This window comes from Panicum virgatum, chromosome 6N (assembly GCF_016808335.1).
Source record: "Panicum virgatum strain AP13 chromosome 6N, P.virgatum_v5, whole genome shotgun sequence".
In the NCBI taxonomy this organism is placed as follows: domain Eukaryota; kingdom Viridiplantae; phylum Streptophyta; class Magnoliopsida; order Poales; family Poaceae; genus Panicum; species Panicum virgatum.
The window spans coordinates 35,452,187-35,476,541 of NC_053150.1; the positions used below are offsets into that span (position 1 = coordinate 35,452,187).

General features: G+C 43.6%; 3 protein-coding genes and 1 long non-coding RNA gene across 8 annotated transcripts; 2 read left to right on the plus strand and 2 right to left on the minus strand.

Annotated features, from left to right (window-relative positions):
• The first annotated feature begins 740 nt into the window (after positions 1-740).
• LOC120678103 (calcium-transporting ATPase 12, plasma membrane-type-like) lies at positions 741-3,343 on the plus strand. The gene is made up of 4 exons (XM_039959264.1): positions 741-1,131; positions 1,665-2,033; positions 2,615-2,678; positions 2,919-3,343. The coding sequence occupies exons 1-4, from the start codon at positions 741-743 to the stop codon at positions 3,031-3,033; spliced, it is 939 nt and encodes a 312-aa protein (XP_039815198.1). The 3' UTR covers positions 3,034-3,343.
• Positions 3,344-5,243: 1,900 nt separating this feature from the next.
• LOC120679432 lies at positions 5,244-7,703 on the minus strand. 3 transcript variants are annotated; one of them, XR_005677181.1, is made up of 6 exons: positions 7,396-7,701; positions 6,916-7,047; positions 6,372-6,653; positions 6,187-6,272; positions 5,919-6,076; positions 5,244-5,541 (listed from the first exon to the last, which is right to left on the minus strand). It is a non-coding gene; the product is annotated as an uncharacterized LOC120679432 (long non-coding RNA). The 3 variants fall into 3 exon arrangements; XR_005677180.1 differs by having other exon boundaries at positions 6,187-6,653; positions 7,396-7,703; XR_005677182.1 differs by having other exon boundaries at positions 6,187-6,653; positions 7,372-7,549.
• A 4,994-nt stretch (positions 7,704-12,697) lies between these two features.
• Positions 12,698-17,795, plus strand: LOC120678808 (sulfate transporter 1.2-like). 2 transcript variants are annotated; one of them, XM_039960188.1, is made up of 14 exons: positions 12,698-12,918; positions 14,212-14,574; positions 14,652-14,700; positions 14,805-15,012; positions 15,079-15,253; positions 15,345-15,410; positions 15,509-15,622; positions 15,754-15,870; positions 15,954-16,080; positions 16,172-16,458; positions 16,538-16,728; positions 16,802-16,887; positions 16,978-17,054; positions 17,298-17,795. In XM_039960188.1, exons 2-14 carry the CDS (start codon positions 14,242-14,244, stop codon positions 17,439-17,441), a joined length of 1,974 nt encoding a protein of 657 aa, XP_039816122.1. In that variant the 5' UTR covers positions 12,698-12,918; positions 14,212-14,241; the 3' UTR covers positions 17,442-17,795. The 2 variants fall into 2 exon arrangements, with proteins under 2 accessions (XP_039816122.1, XP_039816123.1); XM_039960189.1 differs by having other exon boundaries at positions 14,201-14,574; positions 17,298-17,771.
• Positions 17,796-18,958: 1,163 nt separating this feature from the next.
• On the minus strand, positions 18,959-23,488 carry LOC120679856 (glutathione S-transferase T3-like). 2 transcript variants are annotated; one of them, XR_005677362.1, is made up of 5 exons: positions 22,743-23,480; positions 22,014-22,368; positions 21,177-21,924; positions 19,355-19,873; positions 18,959-19,195 (listed from the first exon to the last, which is right to left on the minus strand). XR_005677362.1 is itself a non-coding variant. In XM_039961521.1 (4 exons), the coding sequence occupies exons 2-3, from the start codon at positions 22,365-22,367 to the stop codon at positions 21,178-21,180; spliced, it is 1,101 nt and encodes a 366-aa protein (XP_039817455.1). In that variant the 5' UTR covers position 22,368; positions 22,743-23,488; the 3' UTR covers positions 18,959-19,195; position 21,177. The 2 variants fall into 2 exon arrangements, 1 of the variants encoding a protein (XP_039817455.1); XM_039961521.1 differs by lacking the exon at positions 19,355-19,873 and having other exon boundaries at positions 22,743-23,488.
• Between the last annotated feature and the right edge of the window lie 867 nt (positions 23,489-24,355).

The following is a 24,355-nucleotide window of genomic DNA, read 5'->3' on the forward strand; positions in this document are numbered from 1 at the left end:
TACAAGTTCACTGTTTAATGCGCCCTAGGCGCCAGGACCTAAATGTAAATTCTTTTACATTTAGGTCCTGTCACCAACTGGATGGGCAACAGGCACCCTATCGCCCATTAGGGGGCGACAGACACTCATTTTTGAAAATTTCCCTATTCGGCATATATTTTTGAAATTTTGTTTTTTTAATACAAAAATGAAAAAAGCCCCCTCAGGGCGGTTTTTTTATTTTCATTTTTTACAAAAATAAATTTTCGATTTGGAAATTTACAGGAATATACCCCGGCCGGGCGGCCGGGCCACCCGCCCGGCAGCGGGGCGGCAGAGGCATTTTTGAAAAAAAATTCGTGGAAAAAATTGCGCACAAGTCCCTGGGGACCGGTCGCCCGGCAGCGGGGCGGCCGGCCCCAGGCCACCCGGCAACGGGGCGGCCGGCCCTGGCTGCTCCAGGAGCGCCTCACATCCAGCATCGGCGTGGTCGGGATCGCCGTCGCAGTGCTCGTCTTCGCCGTGCTCACCGCGCGCCACTTCATGGGAAGCACCAGGGACGAGCAGGGCAAGCTGACGTTCGACAGGCACCACGTCACCGGCCTTCAACAGCGTCTTAACCGCGCTAGTCGGCATCTTCCAGCAGGCCATCACCATCATCGTGGTCGCCATTCCCGAGGGCCTCCCGCTCGCTTTCTCCATGAAGCGGATGGTCAAGGAGCACGCGCTAGCTGGTGCGCACGTTCTCGGCCTGCGAGACCATGGGCTCCGTCACCGCCATCTGCACCGACAAGACGGGCACTTTCACGCCGAACCAGATGAAGGTGACGGAGTTCTGGGTCGGCTCCGACCGACCAAAGCAGGTGGAGGTCACCAGCGCCGTCGCCAGCTTGCTGCGCCAGGGAGCAGGGCTCAACACCACCGGAAGCGTGTACCCAACGGAGAAAGCACTTTTGTCTTGGGCCGTGGCGGACCTCGGCATGGACGCCGACACGCTGAAGAGGAGCTGCAAGGCGTTGCACGTTGAGGCGTTCAACTCCGACAAGAAGCGCAGCGGCGTGATGATCAGGGACAACGCGACCAGCAAGGTGACCGCGCACTGGAAAGGCGCCGCGGAGATGGTCTTGGCGAGCTGCCCAGCATGGCCATCAGGCATATATAAAGTCATGTCCCATGAACAGCTGACTCCAACCAGCATGCCCATTAGCAGTACGAGGCCATGTCTCATGCACAGCAACTCTGCCCCTTCGATAGCCCATCAACGCCAACCAAACCTCTCTCGGGAACCTTCCACGATGGTCCAGTCCATGCCCCCAACGAATAAAAAACCACAACGCTCCGTCCTCTCTGCTCCTGATGACATGCTTCACACAGGCTTCCACATTCTTTATTTGTGGGGCATGCACGGAAGCGGGCGTGTGAGAGAGGCCGGCCGCCCCGCTGCCGGGCGGCTTGGGGCGCCGGGCGCCCCGCTGCCGGGCGGCCGGCCTCCAGGGACTTGTGCGTAATTTTTTTTATAAATTTTATTTCAGAAATGCTCCTGCCGCCCCGCTGCCGGGCGGTCAGGTCCCGGCCGCCCGGCAGCTAGGCGGTCGGGGTATATTCCTGTAAATTTCCAAATCGAAAATATATTTTTGTAAAAAATGAAAATAAAAAATAAAAAAATAAAAAAACCGCCTCTGCAGGTGACCGCATTTTGGAGGCCTGCGAAGCCTGCTGGGCTAAAGCGGAAGCCCGCAGACACCGGCAGGCCCAAAGCATCAGCAGACTCACCCACTGTCCGTCCGTCCAGCACCCAATCCACCGCTCGCTGCCTCACTACTCGCCTAGGGTTAGGGGCTTTGGGGGCGGGCGGCCGGTGGCCGGCGAGCGCGCACATCTCCGAGGACTGGGTGCGACCGGCGCCGTCTCCACGTTTGCGGAGGGCACGGCCGCACGGAGGCAAGAGCTGCGGAGCACGGGAGGCGGAACGCTGGGCGACCACTGCGGCACCGCCGGAGGACGGAGGCAGAGCGCGTGCTGTGGCCTGCGATATGCCACTGCGTCCGTACCAGGTGAGTGCATCCTAAATCTGCTCATCAAGCGGCTTTGATTCGGTGGATAGTTCCTTCCTTTGTTGAGTTTTTGTTTCAAAGATGTCGTCGTCAAGAAAAAGAATGAAGTTTCGAAGGGTGTGCTAGACCTGCACGGGCATCTCTGGGGCTTTAGTGTTGAGGAGAAGGCAGTGACGTACAGGGGGAATGTGTTCCATGTGCATCAGATTCAATTACCCTGAATCCCTTTTGTGCAACACATCTCTGCAAAATCTAGCCATTTGGGGGGGAAAAAGCCAATTAGTATTCAGTGTCACTAGTTCCGTTCATTTCTTTGTTCAGGTTCAGGCTAGAAGATGTTGGGGTCCGGGTTCAGGTTCCTTTGTTTGGTTCGGGTTTAGGCTGTGTATACCATGCACTAGATATCAGATATGCATGTTTCCATTGCTGTCTTTGTCGTGGCCTTTCCTTCACTTTCAGAAACATTTAGCATAGTTTGCAGCAGTATTTTGGATAATATAGGCTAATGTCTCTGTTGATCTCCCGACCAAACCCATAGGAAAGTTACAACATCTCTGTTGTCATGTTCTTCATGTTTCCAGCTATTCCTTGGAAGGGTTTCATTTTTTTCAGTCATAGATTGTGGCGTCAAGCTTTGAATATCTGGTACATATTCTTTTTTCTTAATCAGATATCTGGTATATCTGTTATACTATTGCTATCCTGACCTGCAAAGAAAGAAGTGTTAATAATTTCATGCTCTTTTCATCCTGTCCTGTTCTCTTATCAAATTGTGAACATCACCTTCTTCATATATGTGATGGTACATTAAATTAAATAGCAAGCAGTTATTATAGTCCATATTTGAATGTTTGAACCTCATGAGAAATGTTATTACACTTGCAGGAGGGAGTCCATGCTGCTTTTGTTTATGAATAAACAAATTTCTTCCATATTCCGAAGTGCAGGCAGCAGATCTCGGACTGCTTCAAAGTTCTTGTCGCCCATTTGTTCCTTGTAGAGCTTGTCGTAAGCTAGTTTGATAGCTTCTTGCCGTGGTTTGATCATCACTGATCTGACTATATCATCGTAGCTCCATGAATAGTTCAGAGCTTAGACTTAAAGTTACCAATAATGGTGGTTCAAAATTAGCTGCAGGATGTCTTGTGTGAGTGTGCCCTGTTCTTATTATCTTAGCGTGGTACTGTGGGATTAGCACCCTCTGTTGTTTAACTTGTTTCTGAACACTGAACGTTTCTTCAGTCATGTTCATCTTTACTGACAAAGCATGGGAGATCAATCTTTTATGCCAGCGGCTCAGGACCCTTTTATTTCATTCTGTTTTAACTTGTTTTGTTCTGGCATGCAATTTGACTTGCAAATTAAGAAGCCTGACATAATCAGCAAAGGAGAGATGCATCAGAGTAGCCGTTGCATGCAGCTGGCGGCTGATAGATATGCAGCAGACAGCAGCTATTCAGCTCGCAGGTGTCTGCAGGCGTCTGCAAGCCTGCGTCATTTTGGCCGCAAAACCCGGCTGGAGGCAGGTCGCAGGTTGTCGACGTGCATTGGCGGGCTCCTGCAGAGTGATTAGTGAGTGCTGGCAGGTGATCCGGGAGGCCCTGCAGGCATCTGCAGACGGGCCCGCCTGCATCTTGAGGATATATCTCACAACAAGAAACCTAAGTCCATACTCCATAGTCTTGTTGTTCGTTCCATGCATGTTCTCGTCAAAATGGAAGGTCATTCCTCCTCCAGAAATCAACTCACAGTACGATTTTTTCGCCATATATATCACACCAGTAGCTAGAAGTCTCAATGATTGTGCGGTGCCCTTTTGACATGTAGCGCCACAGAACAAGGACTGGCTCATATATATATATATATATATATATATATATATATATATATATATATATATATATATATATATATATATATATATATATATATATATATATATATATATATATATATATATATATATGCATCGAACTCAATTGTCCAATCTGGGGAATATATCCATATATCCATAGACTTGTCGTCGATCGTCTCGGCACGGCAACAAGACCGTTCCTTTCGAAGCAAACGACATGCCGATCGATCCACGCGACGTGTCAATAAGATTATTGTGCATGCATAGTTGACTGTTCTGTAGCTATTGGCCTGGGGCGAAGTCCATCGTCCAGTTGGCAACGCGGTCGTCTTTCGTCTGAACGTGACGAGCGAGATGGCATGCTTCCACGCCTTCCAGGCAACAACTTTCAAAATGCATGACAACACTGTCAGGCGCGTGGAAAAATGTTGTGCAAGCTACACCTAGAACAAACACTACTTGGACCAAGCCATGACGCGACACCAACTGGGACACCGGTGTAGGTTAAGCTACTACGTACCGTCCTCTAGTTTCCACCCTCAAAATGGGGCTCTATTATTGTATAGGTTCCAGATTATATAAGAAACTAGGGAGATTATTATGCTATAACTGTCTTTTTTTTATCATTGCTTAATGCGATCACTATTTGGTGCAAAAGTAGTAAATTCCTCCTTCACTTAATGTAACAGACTTGCACCGCTAGTTAACTAATTTGTGAGTATGCTCATGTAAAAGGAATAAAATTCTTCCTTGACAAGTAGATGAGATGATGAAACCTGTAACGACCCGGCCCGAGATAACGGCTAAGATCTACTCTACACTGAGTAAACCACACCTGCTAAATAACTCTATTGCGCTTTCGTCCTCGCTTCACGCAAAAGGATCGATCCGGAGTTACTAGCTTCTCGCACTGCTGGAGAAAGCCACATCAGTGCCGGTCACAGGACGACTTAGTGCCGGTCCCTGTGGCCGGCACTAACGTGGACAAACGTTAGTGCCGGCTATTCTCACCGGCACTAACGTGCGCATGTTAGTGCCGGCTCGAATTACCAGCCGGCACTAACGTGCCCGACCCCGCCCGGTGCCTGGCAGCAAGATTGGTGCCGGCTGGTATAACTAGCTGGCACTAAATATTTTTTTCTTCTTTATGTTTCTTTTCTTTTTCGTTTTTATACGTATTGCTATGCGTATTTGTACCTATGTGACTACGTACTCGTACTCTTTGCATTGCACAGTAATATTAGGATCGCATATCACACTAATATTACATATATATATATATATATATATATATATATATATATATATATATATATATATATATATATATATTCGTCCTATATGGAACACTTAGGAGTTCAAAAGTACTTGAGATATTACAAATTACTAGTAAGTTGGCCCGTGCTAACGCTACGCGCACAAAAAATAACACATGTAATATGTATACTTAGCGTGCTTCCATATATATCATGTAAACAAAACACCAAAGAAAGTGAAGCACACTCCTGGTCTGTGCCATGCTGAATTCAATTCAGAAGCCATACAGTTCAAGTTCAAAATAATTTGTACATGCTAATTAATTCAACCAAATTCAGAAACACCTGATCAGATTCACAAACTGAACGAAATCCCTCACTGTCCCCGAGCAAGTACCTAAGTCAGGAAGCAACAAAGCGAATGTATAGTTAGAGGATATTAATATTCAGAAGGAAAACTACTTCCATCCAAAAAGCAATTTTGACAAATTTAGGAACTGATATAGCAGGAAACACAAACTCCAATAAGCACACATAAAGCAAAAGTTCTTCATCAGAGCAAAACCTCCACTTAGATTCATATATTAAAGCATGGGGATTATAAATAAATAAATAACCACTTGGAATTGTCCGGGGAATGAAAATAAGTTTTAGGGAGCTGATCACTAACATCATGGCAGTAATAAAAGAACCAGTACAAATTTGGGGGCTCATATAGCCCAATGATGGAAACTACCACATTCTCCTAGTTTATGACACAAGATTGCAGTATACCTGAACAATGGCTATGTGCAGAAGAGCTCCGCGCAGCCCTACAGCTATGGAAGCAGCAGCCATGACCGCTGGACCCATGAGGAACAGAACAGCCATCGCAAATGCAGCGAGTTTGTTCCCACAGGCAATGATTTGCAGCTGCAATGCCATGAACAAGCCTGAAATAATAGACAATTATGCCTGCAGCTATTAAGCCATACATGATAAAGCCATATAGTAATTAGAATTACAGAAACATAGAGTAATGAGATATCAGATATCCACACACCTAGACTGAACATTGCCATCCCAAGCCCTGCGTCCGACAGGATCAAGATTGACCGGGCGAAGATCGCGGGCATTTCAATCCCCCACCTAGATTATAGAGCACAGACCAAGAGACAACACAAATGCAGGGATGACTAATGAATGAAACATAATTCTGAATATGAAAATTGACATAGATTGGGCGACCTTGGGGTAGAGCTGCGCAATCGAGTTGGAGCCAAGCTTGGACAGGGTCGAGCCGCCCTTGTCTGCGCCGTTCCCGAGTTAAAAAAAATTCAGTAGCTATTTAAAAGATCACTGACATATACTAAAATTAGTATGGAAAAGCATTTCGGTAAGAATTGTGTTCATTGATGTGAAATTCATCCATATTCCTGTAATGCACTCTCTCGCCCTTTTTGTTTCTGCCCGTTCTTGCTACACAAGTTCAGTTTATCAAGAAATTGCATCCTTCCATCCTCTGATCACCTACAACAATATAGATTGTGTTTATTTTATTTGACATATCTTGAAATCCTAGGGCGATCAACTTTCTAGACAACACCAATTAGCAAAGAGCTATCTGAAGCCCTTGAGAAATCCAACATTAATCATGTGGAACATCAATGATGGAGCAAGCACAACTCTGAAACAGATAATCCAGCAAGCATTGCAGCACGCATGTAATTTCAGAACAACAAATATGCCATGGAAGGAAGAGAGGCGAGGGAAGGGGGTTGGTCCGCCGTACCTGTACTTGTGCATGCCCTTGTGTGTTTGGAGCTCGGCCTGGAGCTTGGGCTTGCACATGTCGAGCGGGTAGAGCACGATGGTGTTGCTGAGCACGCCGATTGCCCCCGACGTGGCCTCCATGAGGCTCTCCCTATCCACGGGGAAGAACATGAGAGCTAGCAAAGTTTCGAATCAAAATTACTTTCCCAAATCACAATGAATCGAAGCAAAACTTGAGCCATAGATTCATAGCCCCAAGGACAAACGGATCGACGAAGAATCTCACGAAAAGCTCAAGCATCCATCACGAATTTTGGAGTCAACCGAAACCCTACGAAGAACTCGGTTTTGGGGAAAACTCCAAATCCAAGCCGAATCCGTGAGAGATTTGAAAGATGATCAAGCCAAAGCTGCCCACAAATGTCCTAGCAACAATTTCCTCAAACAAATCTCACGGGATTTGGCCTCCAACGACCTCGAGGGGACGGCGGGGGACGACCTCAAGGGCCGGGGACGGCCGAGGACGATGAGTCGGGGCGGCAGGGGCAGGCGTTGTGTCGGGGAGGCCGCTGGGGACGATGCACCGGTGCGGCGCGGGGGACGCGAGGACGACGAGCCGTGCGGCACTGCAGAACAGGATGATGACGCGACGCGTGGCAGAGCTCGCGGGGCGAGGGCCGGCCGGGGACCCACGCGCAGCTGGGGACGGCGGCGGCGGCGGCGGCGCACGCGGGTGAGCGTGGGAGCAGGGGCGCGGCCGGGACGTCGATCTGAAATTGGTGAGGTGTGAAGGAAGGGGAATTATTGGGGGTGGTGGTAAGGTTAGTGCCGGCTGGCCTTATCAGCCGGCACTAACATGCCCTCTCTGACGTCAGCAGAACAGATTAGTGTCGGCTGGTAAAATCAGCCGGCACTAACGTGAAATGTTAGTACCGACTGGTTTTACCAGCCAGCACTAACTTGTTGTATTTGGCGGGAAGCAGTCAATTCCCTTTTACAATAATTTTTTAATATTGATTAATTTATTCGTAATAGGTTTAAAAATTAAAATAATATAGAAAAAATTATATCTTAATAGTAATGGAAGTAAATTAACGAATATGGAATCATTATCAATTATGTGCAGCTTATAGGATTTATATGTGTATATGTTTCTGTTATTCGTAATAAATCGAAAACATTTCATTTTGAGCTATGCAAAAATATTCAAAAAACTTTTCAATAGTAACCTATAGAATGATGTAATCAATTCGCATTTCCAGCCTTGTCTGCTTCAGGCGTCTTATCCGACTTTTTCTTCGGTTTGCTCGACATGTCCTTCACATAGAACACTTGTGTCACATCCTTGGCTATAACAAATGGTTCATCTTTATATCCAATCTTTTTAAAGTCAACTATGGTCATCCCATACCGGTCCTTCGTTACGCCTCCTCCAGCCACCCATTGAAGTTCCTAATCAACTGTGTTGTTGCCCAATAATTTTCGTCTGAACCAGCCGTCAAAAGTTTTTATATATTGGCGTGTAATCTAAGCAAGATTCTTTTGTGAATTTTCAGACCATATAATATTCATGTGCTCGTCAATATATGGAACCACCTTGAATAAATTTTGAAGAACCGTGAAGTTTGCTTGGCTGAATTCACTACAAAGGATGTTCGCATTATATTTATTTTCTAGTGTGCCTTTTTCCTTTAGTCGCCCCCTCATGGTGTGACACGGGGAGCTCAATCGGATTGAGATCAGAAAGATAGTCAACGCAAAACTCAATGACCTCCTCTATTCCATAGCCCTTAGCAATGCATCCTTCTGGGCGAGAGCGTTTACGCACGTACTTCTTCAATACTGCCATGAACCTCTCGAAATGGAACATATTGTATAGAAAAATAGGACACATGATAGTTATTTCTGTCACAATATGAACTAGAAGGTGTGTCATAATGTTGAAGAAGGAATGTGGGAAGACCATCTCGAAGCTGACAAGACATTCGACAATGTCTTTCTGAAGTTTTATTAGATTATTTGGATTAATTGCTTTCTGCGAAATTTCATTCATGAATGCACAAAGCTTTACAACTGTCAATCTCAAATTTTCCGGTAGAACACCCCTCAGTATAACCGGAAGTAATTGTGTCATCAGGACGTGGCAGTCATGGGACTTCAAGTTTTGAATTTTCTTCTCTTTCACGTTTATTATGCCATGTATATTTGAGGAGTACCCAAATGGGACCTTGATACTGTTCAAGCAATCGAACATACTTTATTTCTCCTCTTTGCTCAGATTATAGCTGGCAGGTTTTAAATAGTGGCGTCCTTTATCTCTTTTCTCGGGTTGCAAGCCTTGTCGTCTATCTAGCATCCAACACAAATTATCCAAAAAAAACTAGAATATGCAAACTATCGGCGAAACTTATTTCTTGTGGAACTTATGTACAAATTAAAAAAATCTTGCTCATTATCCCAAAAACAAGTTACTATGAAGTAATTCAAAAAAAATTGTAAATGTGTCATAGGCCACCTATCTAGTAAACGTAAACTAAATAGCAAAATAAATTGGCACAATAACATATACACATGTCACCATGAAATAATTCGAAAAAATCATTCTAAATGTGTGATAGTCAAACTATATAGTAAACCTTCTCTGAAAAGTAACAAATCAATTCTACCTTGCTCAAATTAATGAACAAATTGATAAATCATGCTCATTTTCTCTCATCCTTAAAATCCTTAAAATTTTTGCATAATAACATATACACATGTCCCTGTGAAATAATTCAAAAAAAAATACTCTAAATGTGTCATAGTCAAACTATCTACTAAATCTTCTCTAAAAATTAACAAATCAATTCTACTTTGCTCAAATTAATGAACAAATCGAAAAATTATGCTCATTTTTCCTCAACCTTAAAATCACTATTTTCTTTAGCTAGAAAGCATGAAACGAAAAAAAATACCGTGAAAGAAGAGTGGAAGAAGTTACTAACCTTTGGTGCACTTGGATGGGTGAAATCCTCATAAATTTTGGAGAAAATGGGCAGCACCTCCCCTCTAACACGCCATGGGAGAGAGGAGGAGCTTGGCCAAATGAATTGGTCGGGCTGGAGAAGGAGCGGGTGGTATATACGGGGCAAGTTAGTGCCGGCTGGTGGCTTTAGCCGGCACTAAGTGTGGATGTTTAGTGCCGGCTAAACCCACCAGCCGGCACTAACTTGCCCCGTGCCATGTTAGTGCCGGCCAGTCTCCTCAGCCGGCACTAACATGGCTTCTGACTGTTGTGGATTAGATGCTGACCGTTGGGGGATGGCACGTTAGAACCGGCTGGGGTTTCTAGCCGGCAATAACGTGCCAGCCGGTACGGTTCAGGTACGTTAGTGCCGGCCCCTAGTTGACCGACACTAACATGCTGGTGCGTACACTTCTTCAGTAGTGTCGCGACCGGCTATTTAACTTGGTCTGCCTTTCGTTCCGTTTCCGGTATGTGGCTAACTAGGAAGTACTTTGCCGCTGCTACAGTACCCGCGACGCTGCAATAGATTTTTGCTATAGTGTCGCACATTCGGTCCGGCCCAAACGACCCACGGGCTGTGACAAAACCTATGGCCGTTTTCAATTTTACGTATTATGCATTGGCCGTTTTTCAAGTGCACCATTGCGGACAACCACATGGGCCGCCACTGCGTGACTCATCCGTTGACACTTTGTGTTTTCTGAATACTACTTTATGTCATTTTACATCAGAGCATGAGATCTTATTCACAAGAAATTCTCGAGATTGACGAAGTCGATTACTACAGACGTCTCTATCTATCAATGGGAATGCCAGCTGACACTAAAAGTATAATACCATTAAATCTTAGAATATTCGGTCGAGCCCAGGACCGAGGCTCCTTTAACCACATGAGATATTTGGATGCCACGACATAAGTTTTTTCGAAATAGTATTGACGGTTGTCAAAACACTGCACCGCTGCCTATATATGGACTATGGTCACTATGGTAATATCCCCCACACAGTGGTGGTGAAAATTACCAACCCCAGCCCCGCTGCATATGGTAGGGGAATTAATTAATTTCCTCTACGTTCATAAGTTTTAGTTTTATCTTAAATCAAATTCTGTTAATTTTAACTAGTTTTATTTAGTTAAATCTTTGACTTAGGACCAACACCTATATAAACTATGTCTCGATAGTGCATTAATTTAGTTTTTTACAAACAAAATAGATGCAGATGCTCACATACATGCACGCACACTCTCCCTGATAAATACACACATTTAACCTTACATTTATTAACACTTCCGAAAGACTAAGCCGGCAGATCATGGATGACGAAGTAACCATGGGTGTCTCGCTGTCGAGCACGTCACCTACTATTGAAAGATTGATATTGGATTTATTTGATATTGTAGATTTTGGTAACTTTTTGTAAATTTTTGTCAAAGCTAAAAAAAAATTACTTATCACAAGACTTAAATGTATTTCATTTTGAAAATATATGAGTATGGTTTTTTGTTCGAAGAAAGTAACCATCAAGCTCAGTGAAATGCATAAGTTGTTATAATGGCAAATACTCGTGACATTTTTAAGGATGTTTGCAAGTTATGTGGATCATAGTTCTTTTTTTTTTGAAAGAATATGTGGATATCGCTAGCAAGATATATGGATCGTAGTTGGAACACAACGGACCATAAAAGGACCATTTTAGCTGGTAACAACTTGAAATCAGGATAGAAAGGTAAGGCTAATTTCACAACAAATACCAGAGGAAGGAAAACAATAGTTCTAGGGAACGTATCAAGTGCAAATCAACCTCCTCGTGCGACCGTGCAAACTTTTAATCTGAGCCATAAGATCAACATCCAATGTGCATTTGGGGATTGGGTAATTTTACACTTAACTACCCGTCTCTAATAAGCACATTTTTGCAAATCCCCTCTCACTCCCCCTGCCCACCCGCTTGGATGTTGATCGTGTGGCCCAATTAAAAGTTTGCACGGTTGCACGAAAAGGTTGGTTTGCACAAAATCTTACCACATGATTTTTGAATTGGAAACTTGTGCTTAAGAATTACCTTGCATTGAATCTTGGAAAGGAAAAAAATATGCTGTGGGCAATGGCGATGTTTAATGGTGAAGTGTGCCGTGTACAGAGAGGCCCGCCGTCGTCGTCGTCGATGACTCGATGTGCCATCGGTGGTAGCGGCAGAAAGCAGCGCACGCAGTGACCAATGGCAGTAGCCGGGCCGATTCGTTTGTCATCGTCGTCGTCTCTCCGTCCGGCAGCAGAGGTTGCTTGAGAGCTCCGGCGATGGCTAGATGCCAATGGGAACGAACGACCCGGACGCGAGTCCTCGCTCCACCGCCAAATCTTGCGGCGACCGCGACCTGACGTCGTGACCGCAGTTATCACGCCTCAGCGGACCCACATGTCAGCGGGACATGCGCGCAAGTCCGCCCTACTTAGCGCTTACCATTCCACGGCGACTCGCCAAACAGTTCACTGGAGCAGCCCGGGCCCGCCAGCCAGCGACCCTTCCGTCTATCGACTGACCCACGGGGACTTGCCGCTTGCCGCTCGACGACGACCACCCGCTCCCTACCACTGTCCTTTCTTCCTCGCTCGCTCGGGTATAATTGCAGCGCAAAATCTCCGCGAAGTTCCTCCCATGAATGAATTGATCATCGCCGCTCTCCATTCCGACAAGGAAAAACCTTTCCTTTGATCCTGCAGGTTCTCCGAGCGTATATTATATATATATATATATATATATATATATATATATATATATATATATATATATATATATATATATACTTCTCCCTTCCCGCGGACGCGGCGGCGGCCGGCGGCGCTCGATCCCCGCGCGACCTCGTTGCTCACGCCCGCGCCCGGCGACCCGGCCCGGCGGCGTCCTCGGCCTGGGGACAAATGCGGCGGCCCCGGTGGGAAGCTTGAGCGGCCGGCGCTCCGTTTGCTCGCACGACGCGCGCCCACGGCCTCCCTCCCTCGAATTGCTCGGCAGGTAAAATCCGCGCCTCCCCGTCCTTCGTTGCGGTCTTCTGTTCATCTCGCTCGTTTCCAGGAGGTGCTTGGATTGGACTACGGTTCATTGCGATCTTGGGGATCCTTTCTCTTGGAAATTTTTACGAGTTTTTCTCTGGGTTCCCGGGCTGGTTCCCTTGTCGAATTTTCCTGCAACCTTCTCCATCTTTCTGTTTGGCAAGACAGTATTTTTAGCCCCGCTTCAAGTTCAGAGAAGCCCCGCTACCTCTTCATGCGTCACAGTATCTGCTTGTCTCGTGGACCGTTGTTTCATAATCGATTGCCACAATTCATACTCCCGTTAATCACCTACTGTTTGTCCCCAGCTGGGGAACATAACAGCATGGTTCGGGGTTCGAAGAATTAGCATGACTGTCAGAAACAGCCTCTGCACCTCGCGCTTCATACCGGACCTAACCGTGAAACAAGAGTGTGCTGATACTTTTCCCTGCAACGTTATAGAATGGACAATATTAGTAGGTAGTTGATAATTCAGGGAAAAAGTTGGTTCATCCATCGCTGCAAACTGCATACTGTTCTTTAATTTTCCCAGCTCCTCTGGCCTGGAGAGCAGTTAGCAATATTTTAAGGTTGTCATGATTCGGCGTTGCTTAACTCAGCTGTTCATTTGTTAGTGTTTTCACCCAGAAACTTGGGATTTTTCAAACATAAACAGTCAACCATCGCTACTGCCCTCACTGTTTTAAAATACATGGAGGCAAAGTTGGGAACCATTTTAATTGTCTCGAAAGGTACTTTCACAATTTACAATTGCGTACTGGATTTTATAGATATGTACTACTGGAAATGGGAAGACCAAGCTAGGCTTTTCAGACTGAGTCAATTGCTCAAAGACCATCCTTCATGTAACTGGATAGAATTATTTCAATATATTTGCTTTTAACTTAGACTACTGGTTATCAGTCCATTTGGAACACGTAGGCTGATTTACCATCCTCTGCCCATACCAACTGTGCCAAAAAAAATACAAGTTTAATTGATACCTCCAATTCATCTTAGTACATCGCGCGTTAATGTTATGGGCATCTTTTTCTTCTTCTTCTTCTTCCAATTTTACTAAACATTTCTGGCCGATTGATCGACTTTGAGCAATTCTTTTTTTTAAACGCAATTGAGCAATTCTTTGCACCTCATCAATTTGTTCAAAGTTTTTATTGTTCCTTTTTGCAATACATAATTTCCGTTCCAATTTGAATATTTACTTTGTTTTATCCATTGACTTATTTCTAAGCTTAATTCAGTTATTTTTCAGGTTAATTAGGAGTTATTTTATTACCCAAAGATGGTTAATCAGAAGCCAGATGGAGCGACAGCAGATGAAACCAGCATCTCCACACAGCCTCCCTCCTATAATATATCTCAAGCGCCACCTGTGTACAAAGTTGGGTATCCTCCTCAGAAGAACCTCACCACAGAGTTTACGAACACACTGAGGGAGACATTCTTCCATGACAATCCACTAAAGCAATATAAGGACCAATCTGGATCAACAAAGTTTAAAATGGGTTTGCAGTTCTTGTTCCCAGTCTTTGATTGGGGTAGGACCTACAACTTGAACAAGTTCAAAGGTGATCTGATTGCCGGATTGACAATCGCAAGTCTCTGCATTCCTCAGGTATCAGGTTGATTGCACCTAGTAGCACTATAAATTGTCTACTTATTGTGCCTCACATCTAGTCTTGGATTAAATAGGATATTGGCTACTCAAAGCTTGCTTATCTGGATCCGCAGTATGGACTTTGTAAGTTTCATCAATTCAGATGTTCCATTGATGAACCTTGATTTAAATTCTTGACTGATGGGTTTATCAATGCTATTGTCATTAATTTTGTTATATGGTTTCAGACTCCAGCTTCGTCCCCCCATTGATATATGCTGCAATGGGTAGCTCAAGGGATATAGCAATTGGGCCAGTTGCGGTTGTATCTCTTTTAATAGGTTCACTCCTACAAAATGAAGTTGATCATGAAAAGAACAAGGAGGAATACTTGCGTCTTGCTTTTACAGCAACCTTCTTTGCTGGTATTACCCAAGCAGCCCTGGGGTTTCTAAGGTATACCACAGTACTTTTAAGCAAGACACGTGTAGGTCAATCGATTTCAGAATTGCTATTTTTCAGGTTAGGATTCCTCATAGAGTTCTTGTCACATGCTGCAATTGTTGGATTCATGGGGGGAGCAGCAATCACTATTGCCCTGCAGCAGCTCAAATATGTGTTGGGAATCAGGAACTTCACAAAGGAAACTGATATAGTTTCTGTTATGAAGTCTGTTTGGGGTTCGGTTCATCATGGGGTACATATCTGGAACTTAACACAGTATGAATAAAATACTACCATCAGACTGACTTCTATAGTTATCTGACAAGGCGTTATTTTGCATGCAGTGGAACTGGCAGACAGTTGTGATTGGCTTCGCTTTCCTGGTTTTTCTTCTGCTTGCGAAGTACATTGTGAGCATCCCTATGTTTTCCATAGAATTTAGTTTCAATATTTCTTAGATTTTGGAAATACTATACTATAACTTAGTAATGATATTTCATATACTCAGGGGAAAAGGAATAAGAAGTATTTCTGGGTGCCAGCTATTGCTCCTATAACTTCTGTCATTCTTGCTACCCTTTTTGTATATCTTTTCCGTGCTGACAAACATGGTGTTCAGATTGTAAGTACTCAAGTTAGTAGCTCAATTAATTTTGCATGACCTCAACCACCACAACCATATGAACCCCACAACTCAGTTCATATAGATCATATTTTAAGTAGTGAATCATTTTTGGCACTTGGTGAACCCAGGTGAATAATATCAAGAAGGGCATCAACCCATCATCTGTGCACAAGATTTATTTCACCGGTCCATTTGTTGCAAAAGGTTTCAAGATCGGTGTTGTCTGTGGCATGATCGGTTTGACGGTATGTATGCGATGCAAATCCATCTTGGTCCTTCATGTTGTTTTCTAGACAGAATGCACATCAATCTTTGTGTGCCTTATCAGGAAGCCGTGGCGATCGGAAGGACATTTGCTGCCATGAAGGGCTACCAGTTAGATGGAAACAAGGAGATGGTAGCACTTGGAACAATGAACATTGTAGGCTCAATGACGTCTTGCTATATCGCAACAGGTGACTATATCTTCTTTTCTGAACGGAGTTACAGTGATATTTCATATTTCTGAAAATATTGTGCTGAAACCTGTTTGCTGCAATTCTCTAGGTTCTTTCTCACGTTCTGCGGTCAATTTCATGGCTGGGTGCCGAACACCAGTATCTAATGTTGTTATGTCGATGGTTGTGCTTCTCACCTTGTTGGTTATCACACCGTTGTTCAAGTATACGCCAAATGCAATCCTTGGATCAATCATTATTTCTGCTGTGATTGGTCTTGTGGACTATGAAGCAGCAATTCTCATTTGGAAAGTTGATAAAATGGATTTCATCGCCTGCATGGGAGCATTCTTTGGTGTGGTTTTCAAATCTGTTGAGATAGGCCTCTTGATTGCTGTAAGTACCCATCCCAGTCTTCACTGTACAATCTTTGTAGGGATAAGTGAAACTTACCTGACATTTTCGATATTCATAGGTGTCAATCTCATTCGCCAAAATCCTTCTTCAAGTAACAAGACCAAGGACTGCACTGCTCGGAAACCTTCCAGGCACCACAATTTACAGGAACACTGATCAGTATCCAGATGCAAGGCATGTTCCAGGGGTGGTAATAGTGAGGGTTGATTCCGCTATCTATTTCTCCAACTCCAATTATATCCGGGAGAGGTATAAATATAAACCCACCATGTTTCATGTATAGCTTGAGTATTCTCATTAACTTTCATTTGCTCCATTTCAGAATTCTTAGGTGGTTGACAGATGAAGAAGAGAAAGTCAAGGCAGAGGGACTGTCTAAAATCAATTTCTTGATAGTGGAGATGTCACGTAAGTAGAATCACCTGTTAATGTGATATGATGAGAGTTCTTCTGATTATACTGATTATTAATTAAAGCCAATGAAAATGTTTCTTACAGCTGTTATAGATATTGATACAAGTGGTATCCATGCCCTTGAAGATCTGCACAAGAATCTTCAGAAGAGAGGCATTCAGGTATGTAGACTGATATTAAAATTGACCCACTTGATTAAAAGTAGTTCCAAGAATGTTTCAGTCAATCTTAGGACTTGATACTCCGCTTAAAAAGATCAAAGCATCGTATTGGAGGAACATTCTAAAAATCCTACACAAGAAACCTGAGAACAGAAAATACCGGTTAGGAGCTGTTAGAAAGAATTGAAATTAGCTGTGCATTGATTTTAATGGATATATTGTGTGTATTTGTGCATGTGGCAGCTCCTCCTATCAAATCCTGGCTCCATCGTCATTGAGAAGCTCCAGTCGTCGAAACTCACTGAGCACATCGGAAGCAATCACATTTTCCTGACAGTTGCTGACGCCGTGCGTTTCTGCACTTCAAAGTCGATGCAAGAGCCCTGAATTGAAATGGATTTACATCAGGCATCTGCATTCTAGTATATGCATCATGCAATGATGATACAAGATCACAAATCATAGGACATTTTCGAAGGTAGTGCCCACTGTTGCTTAACACAAAAGCGGGCGATAGCATTTCAAACTGATGTAGTTCTGTTGTTTCGACTTTTGAACACTGCTTACAGACAAGTAGATCGGGTCAATGTATAGCTAAATGCTGTGATCAATGTGCAAACCCAAAATGTGATCCGTCAATCAGCGCTGGCACTCCCTTGAGTGTCGAGTCCCTCGTACGTTTTTGAAATGAAAGAAAAAGAAAGAAAAATTACTATATATACACAATTAATTGGTGCGCCATTGTTTTGTTTCAACTTTTTGTCGTATTTGTCATTGATTTATGAAAGTATCAAGAGAGTAGTTCCTTGAAAAGGAACCCACTTAACGCACTGTTAGAACTTAGATGGACCTGAATCATGTTTCCACTATGTGACCCAAAATGTTATAGACTTGGAGGTTTATATTCTTTAAAACTTTTGTGCCAAAAAAAAAGGCTTGGAGATTTTCTTGGAAAGAGGTGTAGTGACTTTGTCTACAAAAGGAGAAAGTAATCATCTTAAATATTGCCTTATAAAATTTTATGGCTTGAAATTCTAGAAAGTTCCAACATTTGAACTTGGAACACAGTTCACAGTTGCCACAGCGGTTGTTTACTTCTAAATCTCCCTACGGATAAAAGCCGTAGATTTAGGATCCGACGGTGATGGAGACCTGCAGCTGGAGCTGAATGCACGTCCGGCCGGCGGCTCCGGCCACACCCAGCGGAGTGGGCAGTCCCAATGGAGAGTTTCTAGTGTAGTTACCAATGAAAATAAATTTCAGTTTAGACTCTACCGCTACAATGGATAGTTTCTTATAGTTGTTATTATAAGTACTAACATTTAATGAGAAGCATCATCTATTAAAAACTAAGCATGATCAAGTTGTGGCAAGCAGTCAGACCACTCCGCACCCTCATTTTTTTTTCTCTCTCATCGTCCTCACGCACCTTGCCAACTTGCTCTCCCACATCCCACCTCCAAATCTAGAAATCAGGTTATGCATGTCACACCACCGCATTCTCCATCACAAGAGCTTTCCATTCTCCTACAGGGTTGTCGCTGATGTGGAGTATCAGAGGAAATCGAAGAAGGTTGGTCTTCATGGCCGCCTCAGCAGTTTCTGGTGGCCTGCAGCAGCGACCCACGCCGGAGCAGCAGTGAGCGTCAGAGCAGCATGCGCACGCCGGAGCAGTAAGCGTCGGAGCAGTGAGCCGCATCGGAGTAGCAAGCGTGTGGCAGCCGCGAATGCCAGAGCAGCCAGCACGGGCAAAGAAAAGCGCACGGGGGAGCGAGGTCGCGACGGCGCACAGGATCCACAGGGAAGAAGATAGAAACGAGTAGAGTCTTCCCAACGCTATTTTGCTGGTTTCTTCTCGTCTTGATCCTTGCGAGGACGCCGTGTTGTAGAGAAGAAACGGTTTCTTTGTTTTTCAATCTCTCTCTGTATTAACTCTAGTGCCACGTCAGCAATTTGCTTAAGTGTCATTGTAATTAAGTTAGATAGAAACTATCATCAATCATCATGACACTGAAATAACAGATAATATGACACTATATGCTAGGATAATTTAGGTAGTCTGCTGACATCAAAAGGTAGAATTTTGGTAGACACGAGCGATTCTCCAGCTGCACAGCAACATCAAATTGGCAAGACCTGATCTGTAGAAAGAAAAATCATAGACGTGTCAATATCAAAACAATGTAGAAGATTCACATTAAAAAGAATGAGAAAACTTATTTAGTCAAGTGCTAGACTGACATGTAACTACAACTTAATAAGTATACTAGCCATATGTAACACAATATATGTACAATCACCTAATTAATTTTAATTCCCAAACTTCTGCCAGATATGCTCAATCAAGTCTGATTGAAGTTGTCTATGAGCAGGCCACGAATAGTAGCATTTCTTTGTATCATTTCTTGCATTTCTGGGTTAGGTCCTTGAGAGATTGTTGCTTCTCGCACAGTAGATGTGCTCGGTGTCTCATTCAAATCAAGAGGAATAGGTTCCAAACCTTTCTCATTCTGGATTACCATGTTGTGAAGAATGATACAAGCTAGAATAATATTCTCAAGATCCCCTTGATCAAATAGACGTGCAGGTCGTTTCAAAATACTAAAGCGAGATTGTAAAATACCAAAAGCACATTCAACATCCTTCCTTGCACCTTCTTGATGTTCTGCAAATAATTTATGTTTTTCTGATTGTGGATGGCGTATTGACTTAACAAAAGCAGCCCACTCTGGATATATGCCATCTGCAAGGTAGTAACCATTGTTGTACTGCCTTCCATTGACATAATACTGCACTTGAGGACCTTCTCCTCTCAGGTGCTGGACAAACAAAGGTGATTGATTAATGACGTAGATATCATTGTTGGATCCAGCAACACCAAAGAAGGCATGCCATATCCAGCGATCATGTGAAGCTACTGCTTCTAGAATGACTGTAGGAACTCCTTGATCACCACGAGTATACATTCCCTTCCATGCAACAGGGCATTTTTCCCAATGCCAATGCATGCAATCTATGCTCCCTAACATTCCAGGGAACCCACGCTGTTCACCAATCTGCACTAAACGTTCAATATCTTGTACAGTGGGACGTTGCAAATACTCTTCACCAAACACCTGGATCACACCTTTCACAAACATCTTTTTTTTTTGATGGAAACGGGGGGAGAGGATCCCCACCATGTTATATTTCAAGGAGCTTTTGGGAGCTCATAAAAACCATAGTTTCAGCAGGATTACAAAGTTTTTCGGGGAGAGGTGAGGGACTACATATTCACAAACATCTTCAAGCATTCTACTCCAGTACTTTCTCCAATCTTTAGGTACTCATCAAGTTGGTCTGCAGGGCTGCATTTCCCAATTGGCGAATAGCCGCTGTGCATTTTTTTAGTGGAGATAACCCTGGGTGGTTAAGAGCATCCATTCTCAATGTTAAATATTCATTCCACTCACCGAGGGCTTGAACGATGCGTAAGAACAGGGGCCTTGTCATCCTAAATCTTCTACGGAAGATTGTGTCGTTGTAGACTGGATTCTCCACAAAATAATCATTCATGAGCCCCTGTTCAGATTCTGCATAAGGCCTATCAATATGCCTCCTTGGACCACTCCGCCTGATAGGTCTCATGTCTTGTAAAGATGCAACTTCTGACTTCAATTCAGCAGCCACATGATCAGCAAAATCCTCCAATATGCTGCTCACCTCATCCATTGGATACATATCCATCAGATCTATGCTACTCACCTCATCAAGAGAGTCATCATGCACAGGGGAATCACTTGGCAACTAATTATCAGATTGGTGCGACATATTGGTGAGGAAGAGAGAAGATAGAAGAGAGAAGAGAGAAGGAGAAAGAATTAGGAAGGCAGAGGGTAGTCCCCGTGAGGGTATATATGCACATAAATGTACCAGGGAAGTCTAATGGGTTAGTGGACGACATAAATATGATCAGACTTGCTGTGTAAACAGAACCCATTCGACTACCCATTATGTTCAGACTTGAAATATAAACAGAACCCATTCGACTACCCATTTTATTCAGACTTCTAGTGTTCACACTAATAATAAAGACTTTCAATTATCTGCAAAAATTAATCATTAAGAAATTAAAAGACATACCTCAATTATCTTTATCAAACAGAGCCAATCTCATAGACTCCATTGCTTTGGATCTCTCAGCCAAAGCTTCATCACTAAGATCAGTTGTGGGAGCACACAATAATTCTTTGTAAAGGTCTACCATTTTACTCTTTGTTTGTTCTTGGGCTGCTTTATGATTAAGCTTGGCCACTTCTAGCTTCTTATTTTCCAAACTTTGTTGCACCTCTGCCATGTTCTCAGCTTTGTTGCTTACTTCAATGAACTTGTCAAGTTTCTGATCAATAGCAGATATAGGCTCCGGTGCTGGACGTTTTCTGTTGCGTTCATCTTTAGCCTTCTTATGCCCAATGGGACGCTGCTTTGGATCATCCTGAGCAGGGTTAGAAGTTGCACTCTTGTCCTTTTCACTGTTTAGTTTCTTCACATTCGCAGACCACTTCTGCTCATGTCGTAATACCCTCCATACATGCATCATTGTGAAAGGCTTGTCACTGTGTTCAGAGGCATATAACTGCAAGGCTTGATCCATCTTTTGGTCATCACTCATGCCACTCTGATGTACTTTACTGATTCTTGCATAGCAGCCATTGAATTCAGTGACCGGTTTCTTAATGCGCTCCCAACGAAGCTTCAGCTGGTTACGGTTTCTCATACGGTCGCACTTTGTGGTGCTGTTGTAAGTAGAAGTAACATCGTACCAATATTGATCAGACTTCTTATCATTTCCCTCAACTGGATCAATTGAATTGTGCAACCAAGCACTAACCTGCAAATAGTAGAAGAACAAACCTTTTAAAATAAAATGCAAACACTTTTAAATGCATACAAACTCAATCATTGTAAAAATTAACTTACCAATCTAATATCTTCTTCGTTTGACCAATTCAATCGCCTATCTGTTCTAGCATCTGATCTACCATTGGAACTAGCAGGCTGGATGGTGTCGTCATCCACAACATCAATTGTTTCTTGATCTTGTGATCCCGCCATTTGTGCAGCATCAACAGCAGAGCTCCCAGTTGGGGATGGGGTCCTTTTAGAACATGCAGCTGTAGGTGACATTGTTGACTGACTCATTGAGCTACCAACGAAATGGAAATTTTCTGGCCGTTGACTTCCATTATGATAGTTCACAAATGGATATGACTGGGTAAATGGTGGAATCTTAGTACTCTGGACAAAATTCATGAAACCACCTTGTGGATACATCCTGAAATTCATAGTAAAAGTAAGGTGTGGTAATATGCTTCCAAACCATAGTATGTGGTATGCAGGTATTACCAAATCATATAAAAACTGGGAGTTAGTCTAATTCGTAGGCATCCAAAAAAATAGGATATTTGATATGCTGGCATTACCAAACATAATGAATATAAGCATCTGAATGAAGCACAGACCCACACAAAATTTCAGAAATAAAAGATATGCTAAGAAACACACTAGCAAGACACTGTACGAACAACATAAACCATAGGAGCGAGACACACGAACAACACAGAAGCTAATATAGTAGATAACTAACAACATTAATTAGTAAAGAGAATAGTTCAGACAAGCAAGTAATTTGGAGAAGGCAGTACGTACCAGTTCGAGCTACCAGGAGATGCTATTGGCCTCAATGGATAATCACCTGCGCCAGGAAGATGGAATGTTGAACTACCAGTCACTGTAGCACGAGCGCCTAGAGGACTGCCAGCTCCTGGATCGATGCTAGCATCTGGAACAGGGGCTGCTCTTGGAGCACCACTACGGACGGCCGGAGGATGGAAGACTGGAGCACCAGCAGTGGGAGAAACACCGGCGTTTAGAGCGCCGCCGGCTCTTGGAGCTCCACCGGCGAGCGGACTTTACCTCCGCTTCATTCTTGGCAGGGGCGTACACCGGGGGGGGGGGGGAGGGGCCTCCCCTCTGTGGCTCCCAAATTTATATTGAAATTTTGAATTTTAATTTAATTTTTATATAAATTAGTTTGATTGGCCTCTCTAATAATAAAAAAACAAATTCCTTCCTTAGGGATGATGGATTGGGGATGGATGGATTTTGACGATTTTCTTCCTGGATGAGTGATTGGGGAAAATTTAGGACTTACAGATAAATAGATGGATGGAATATTGGCGCGGAAAGGATTTGGGTGTGCGCCAAAACGAAATAGGGCTGCGCACGGGAGGAGATAGCGCGCGGGCTGGGCATGGCGGCGGAGCGGAGGCCTGGGCGCAAGGGATCCGGATGGCGAGGAAATCGCGGGTAGGAAGAAACGATGCGCCTCCCCAATGCTCTTTTAGCTGGTTTCCTTTCTCTCGGTGCACGGAACGAGCTAGTTTTCTGCATGTGACCCGGTTTTCTTATTTTTGCTTCTCATCTCTTTAATTCCCCTACCACAGATTTTTGCTGAGTTGGCATCTCCATTAATTCTATAGACACCAGGGATGGGACTGCCCTAAGAAACGATTTCTTGACATTTATTAAGCAGCCACGTCAGATTTTTTGGTGAGGTGGCTCCCAAGTTAATGAAGAAAGAGAGGAAATGATTTCAACCTGAGAAACGATGTCGGCTCTCGAACCGAGACACAAAGAAACGATAGTTTTAGGGATGGGGAGAAACGACCAGGGTTAACCTTTTCGTTTTGAAACAAAATTTCGGTGAGCAGCGAAAACGGTAAACCGGCCGAAATTTCGTGGTTTTCCGGTAATTCCGACCGGAAAGGGATTTCAAATTTAAAATTTCGGAATTCCGGTTTACCGGCCGAAATTTCGGTGTATTATACCGGTATTCCGGTGCATTTCACCGGAAATTGATGGAAATTGTTGAAAAATGATGGGAAAATTATGTATTTATGAAAAAAATTGAAAATTTTGGCGGAGTTTACCCTAGTTATGTCTATATTGATAGATTATAATACACAACATATAAGAAACTCCAGCACACAAAGGGAAATAAAAAATGAAATACACTACAATAATGCAAAGAAGTATAGTGTAAGTAAATACGCTAGACATTCACGTAAGCTTATAAACTAAAAATAGCTAGCAGCCTAGCACTCAAGCATTTCTATATGATAAGGTGCCCGGTCCCGGAAAACCGGTGCCCGGTCCCGAAAAACCGGTGCCCGCGCGGAAAACCAGCGGGTCTATAACGGGTACGAACCCAAATTATCAATTTTACCTACAAAATCAATTTAGATTTGAATAATTTTAAG

Bases quoted from the DNA above. Each gene is read 5' to 3' on its own strand.
- LOC120678103 (XM_039959264.1), top strand. From the start codon at position 741: ATGGGCTCCGTCACCGCCATCTGCACCGACAAGACGGGCACTTTCACG. The intron at 2,034-2,614 runs GTGAGTGCATCC...TCATGTTTCCAG, and splicing joins TGCCACTGCGTCCGTACCAG to CTATTCCTTGGAAGGGTTTC. The intron at 2,679-2,918 runs GTACATATTCTT...TTACACTTGCAG, and splicing joins CGTCAAGCTTTGAATATCTG to GAGGGAGTCCATGCTGCTTT.
- LOC120679856 (XM_039961521.1), bottom strand. From the start codon at position 22,367: ATGTATCCACAAGGTGGTTTCATGAATTTTGTCCAGAGTACTAAGATT. The intron at 21,925-22,013 runs GTAAGTTAATTT...TACTATTTGCAG, and splicing joins ACGAAGAAGATATTAGATTG to GTTAGTGCTTGGTTGCACAA.
- LOC120678808 (XM_039960188.1), top strand. From the start codon at position 14,242: ATGGTTAATCAGAAGCCAGATGGAGCGACAGCAGATGAAACCAGCATC. The intron at 15,411-15,508 runs GTGAGCATCCCT...TCATATACTCAG, and splicing joins TTCTGCTTGCGAAGTACATT to GGGAAAAGGAATAAGAAGTA. The intron at 15,623-15,753 runs GTAAGTACTCAA...TGGTGAACCCAG, and splicing joins ACAAACATGGTGTTCAGATT to GTGAATAATATCAAGAAGGG.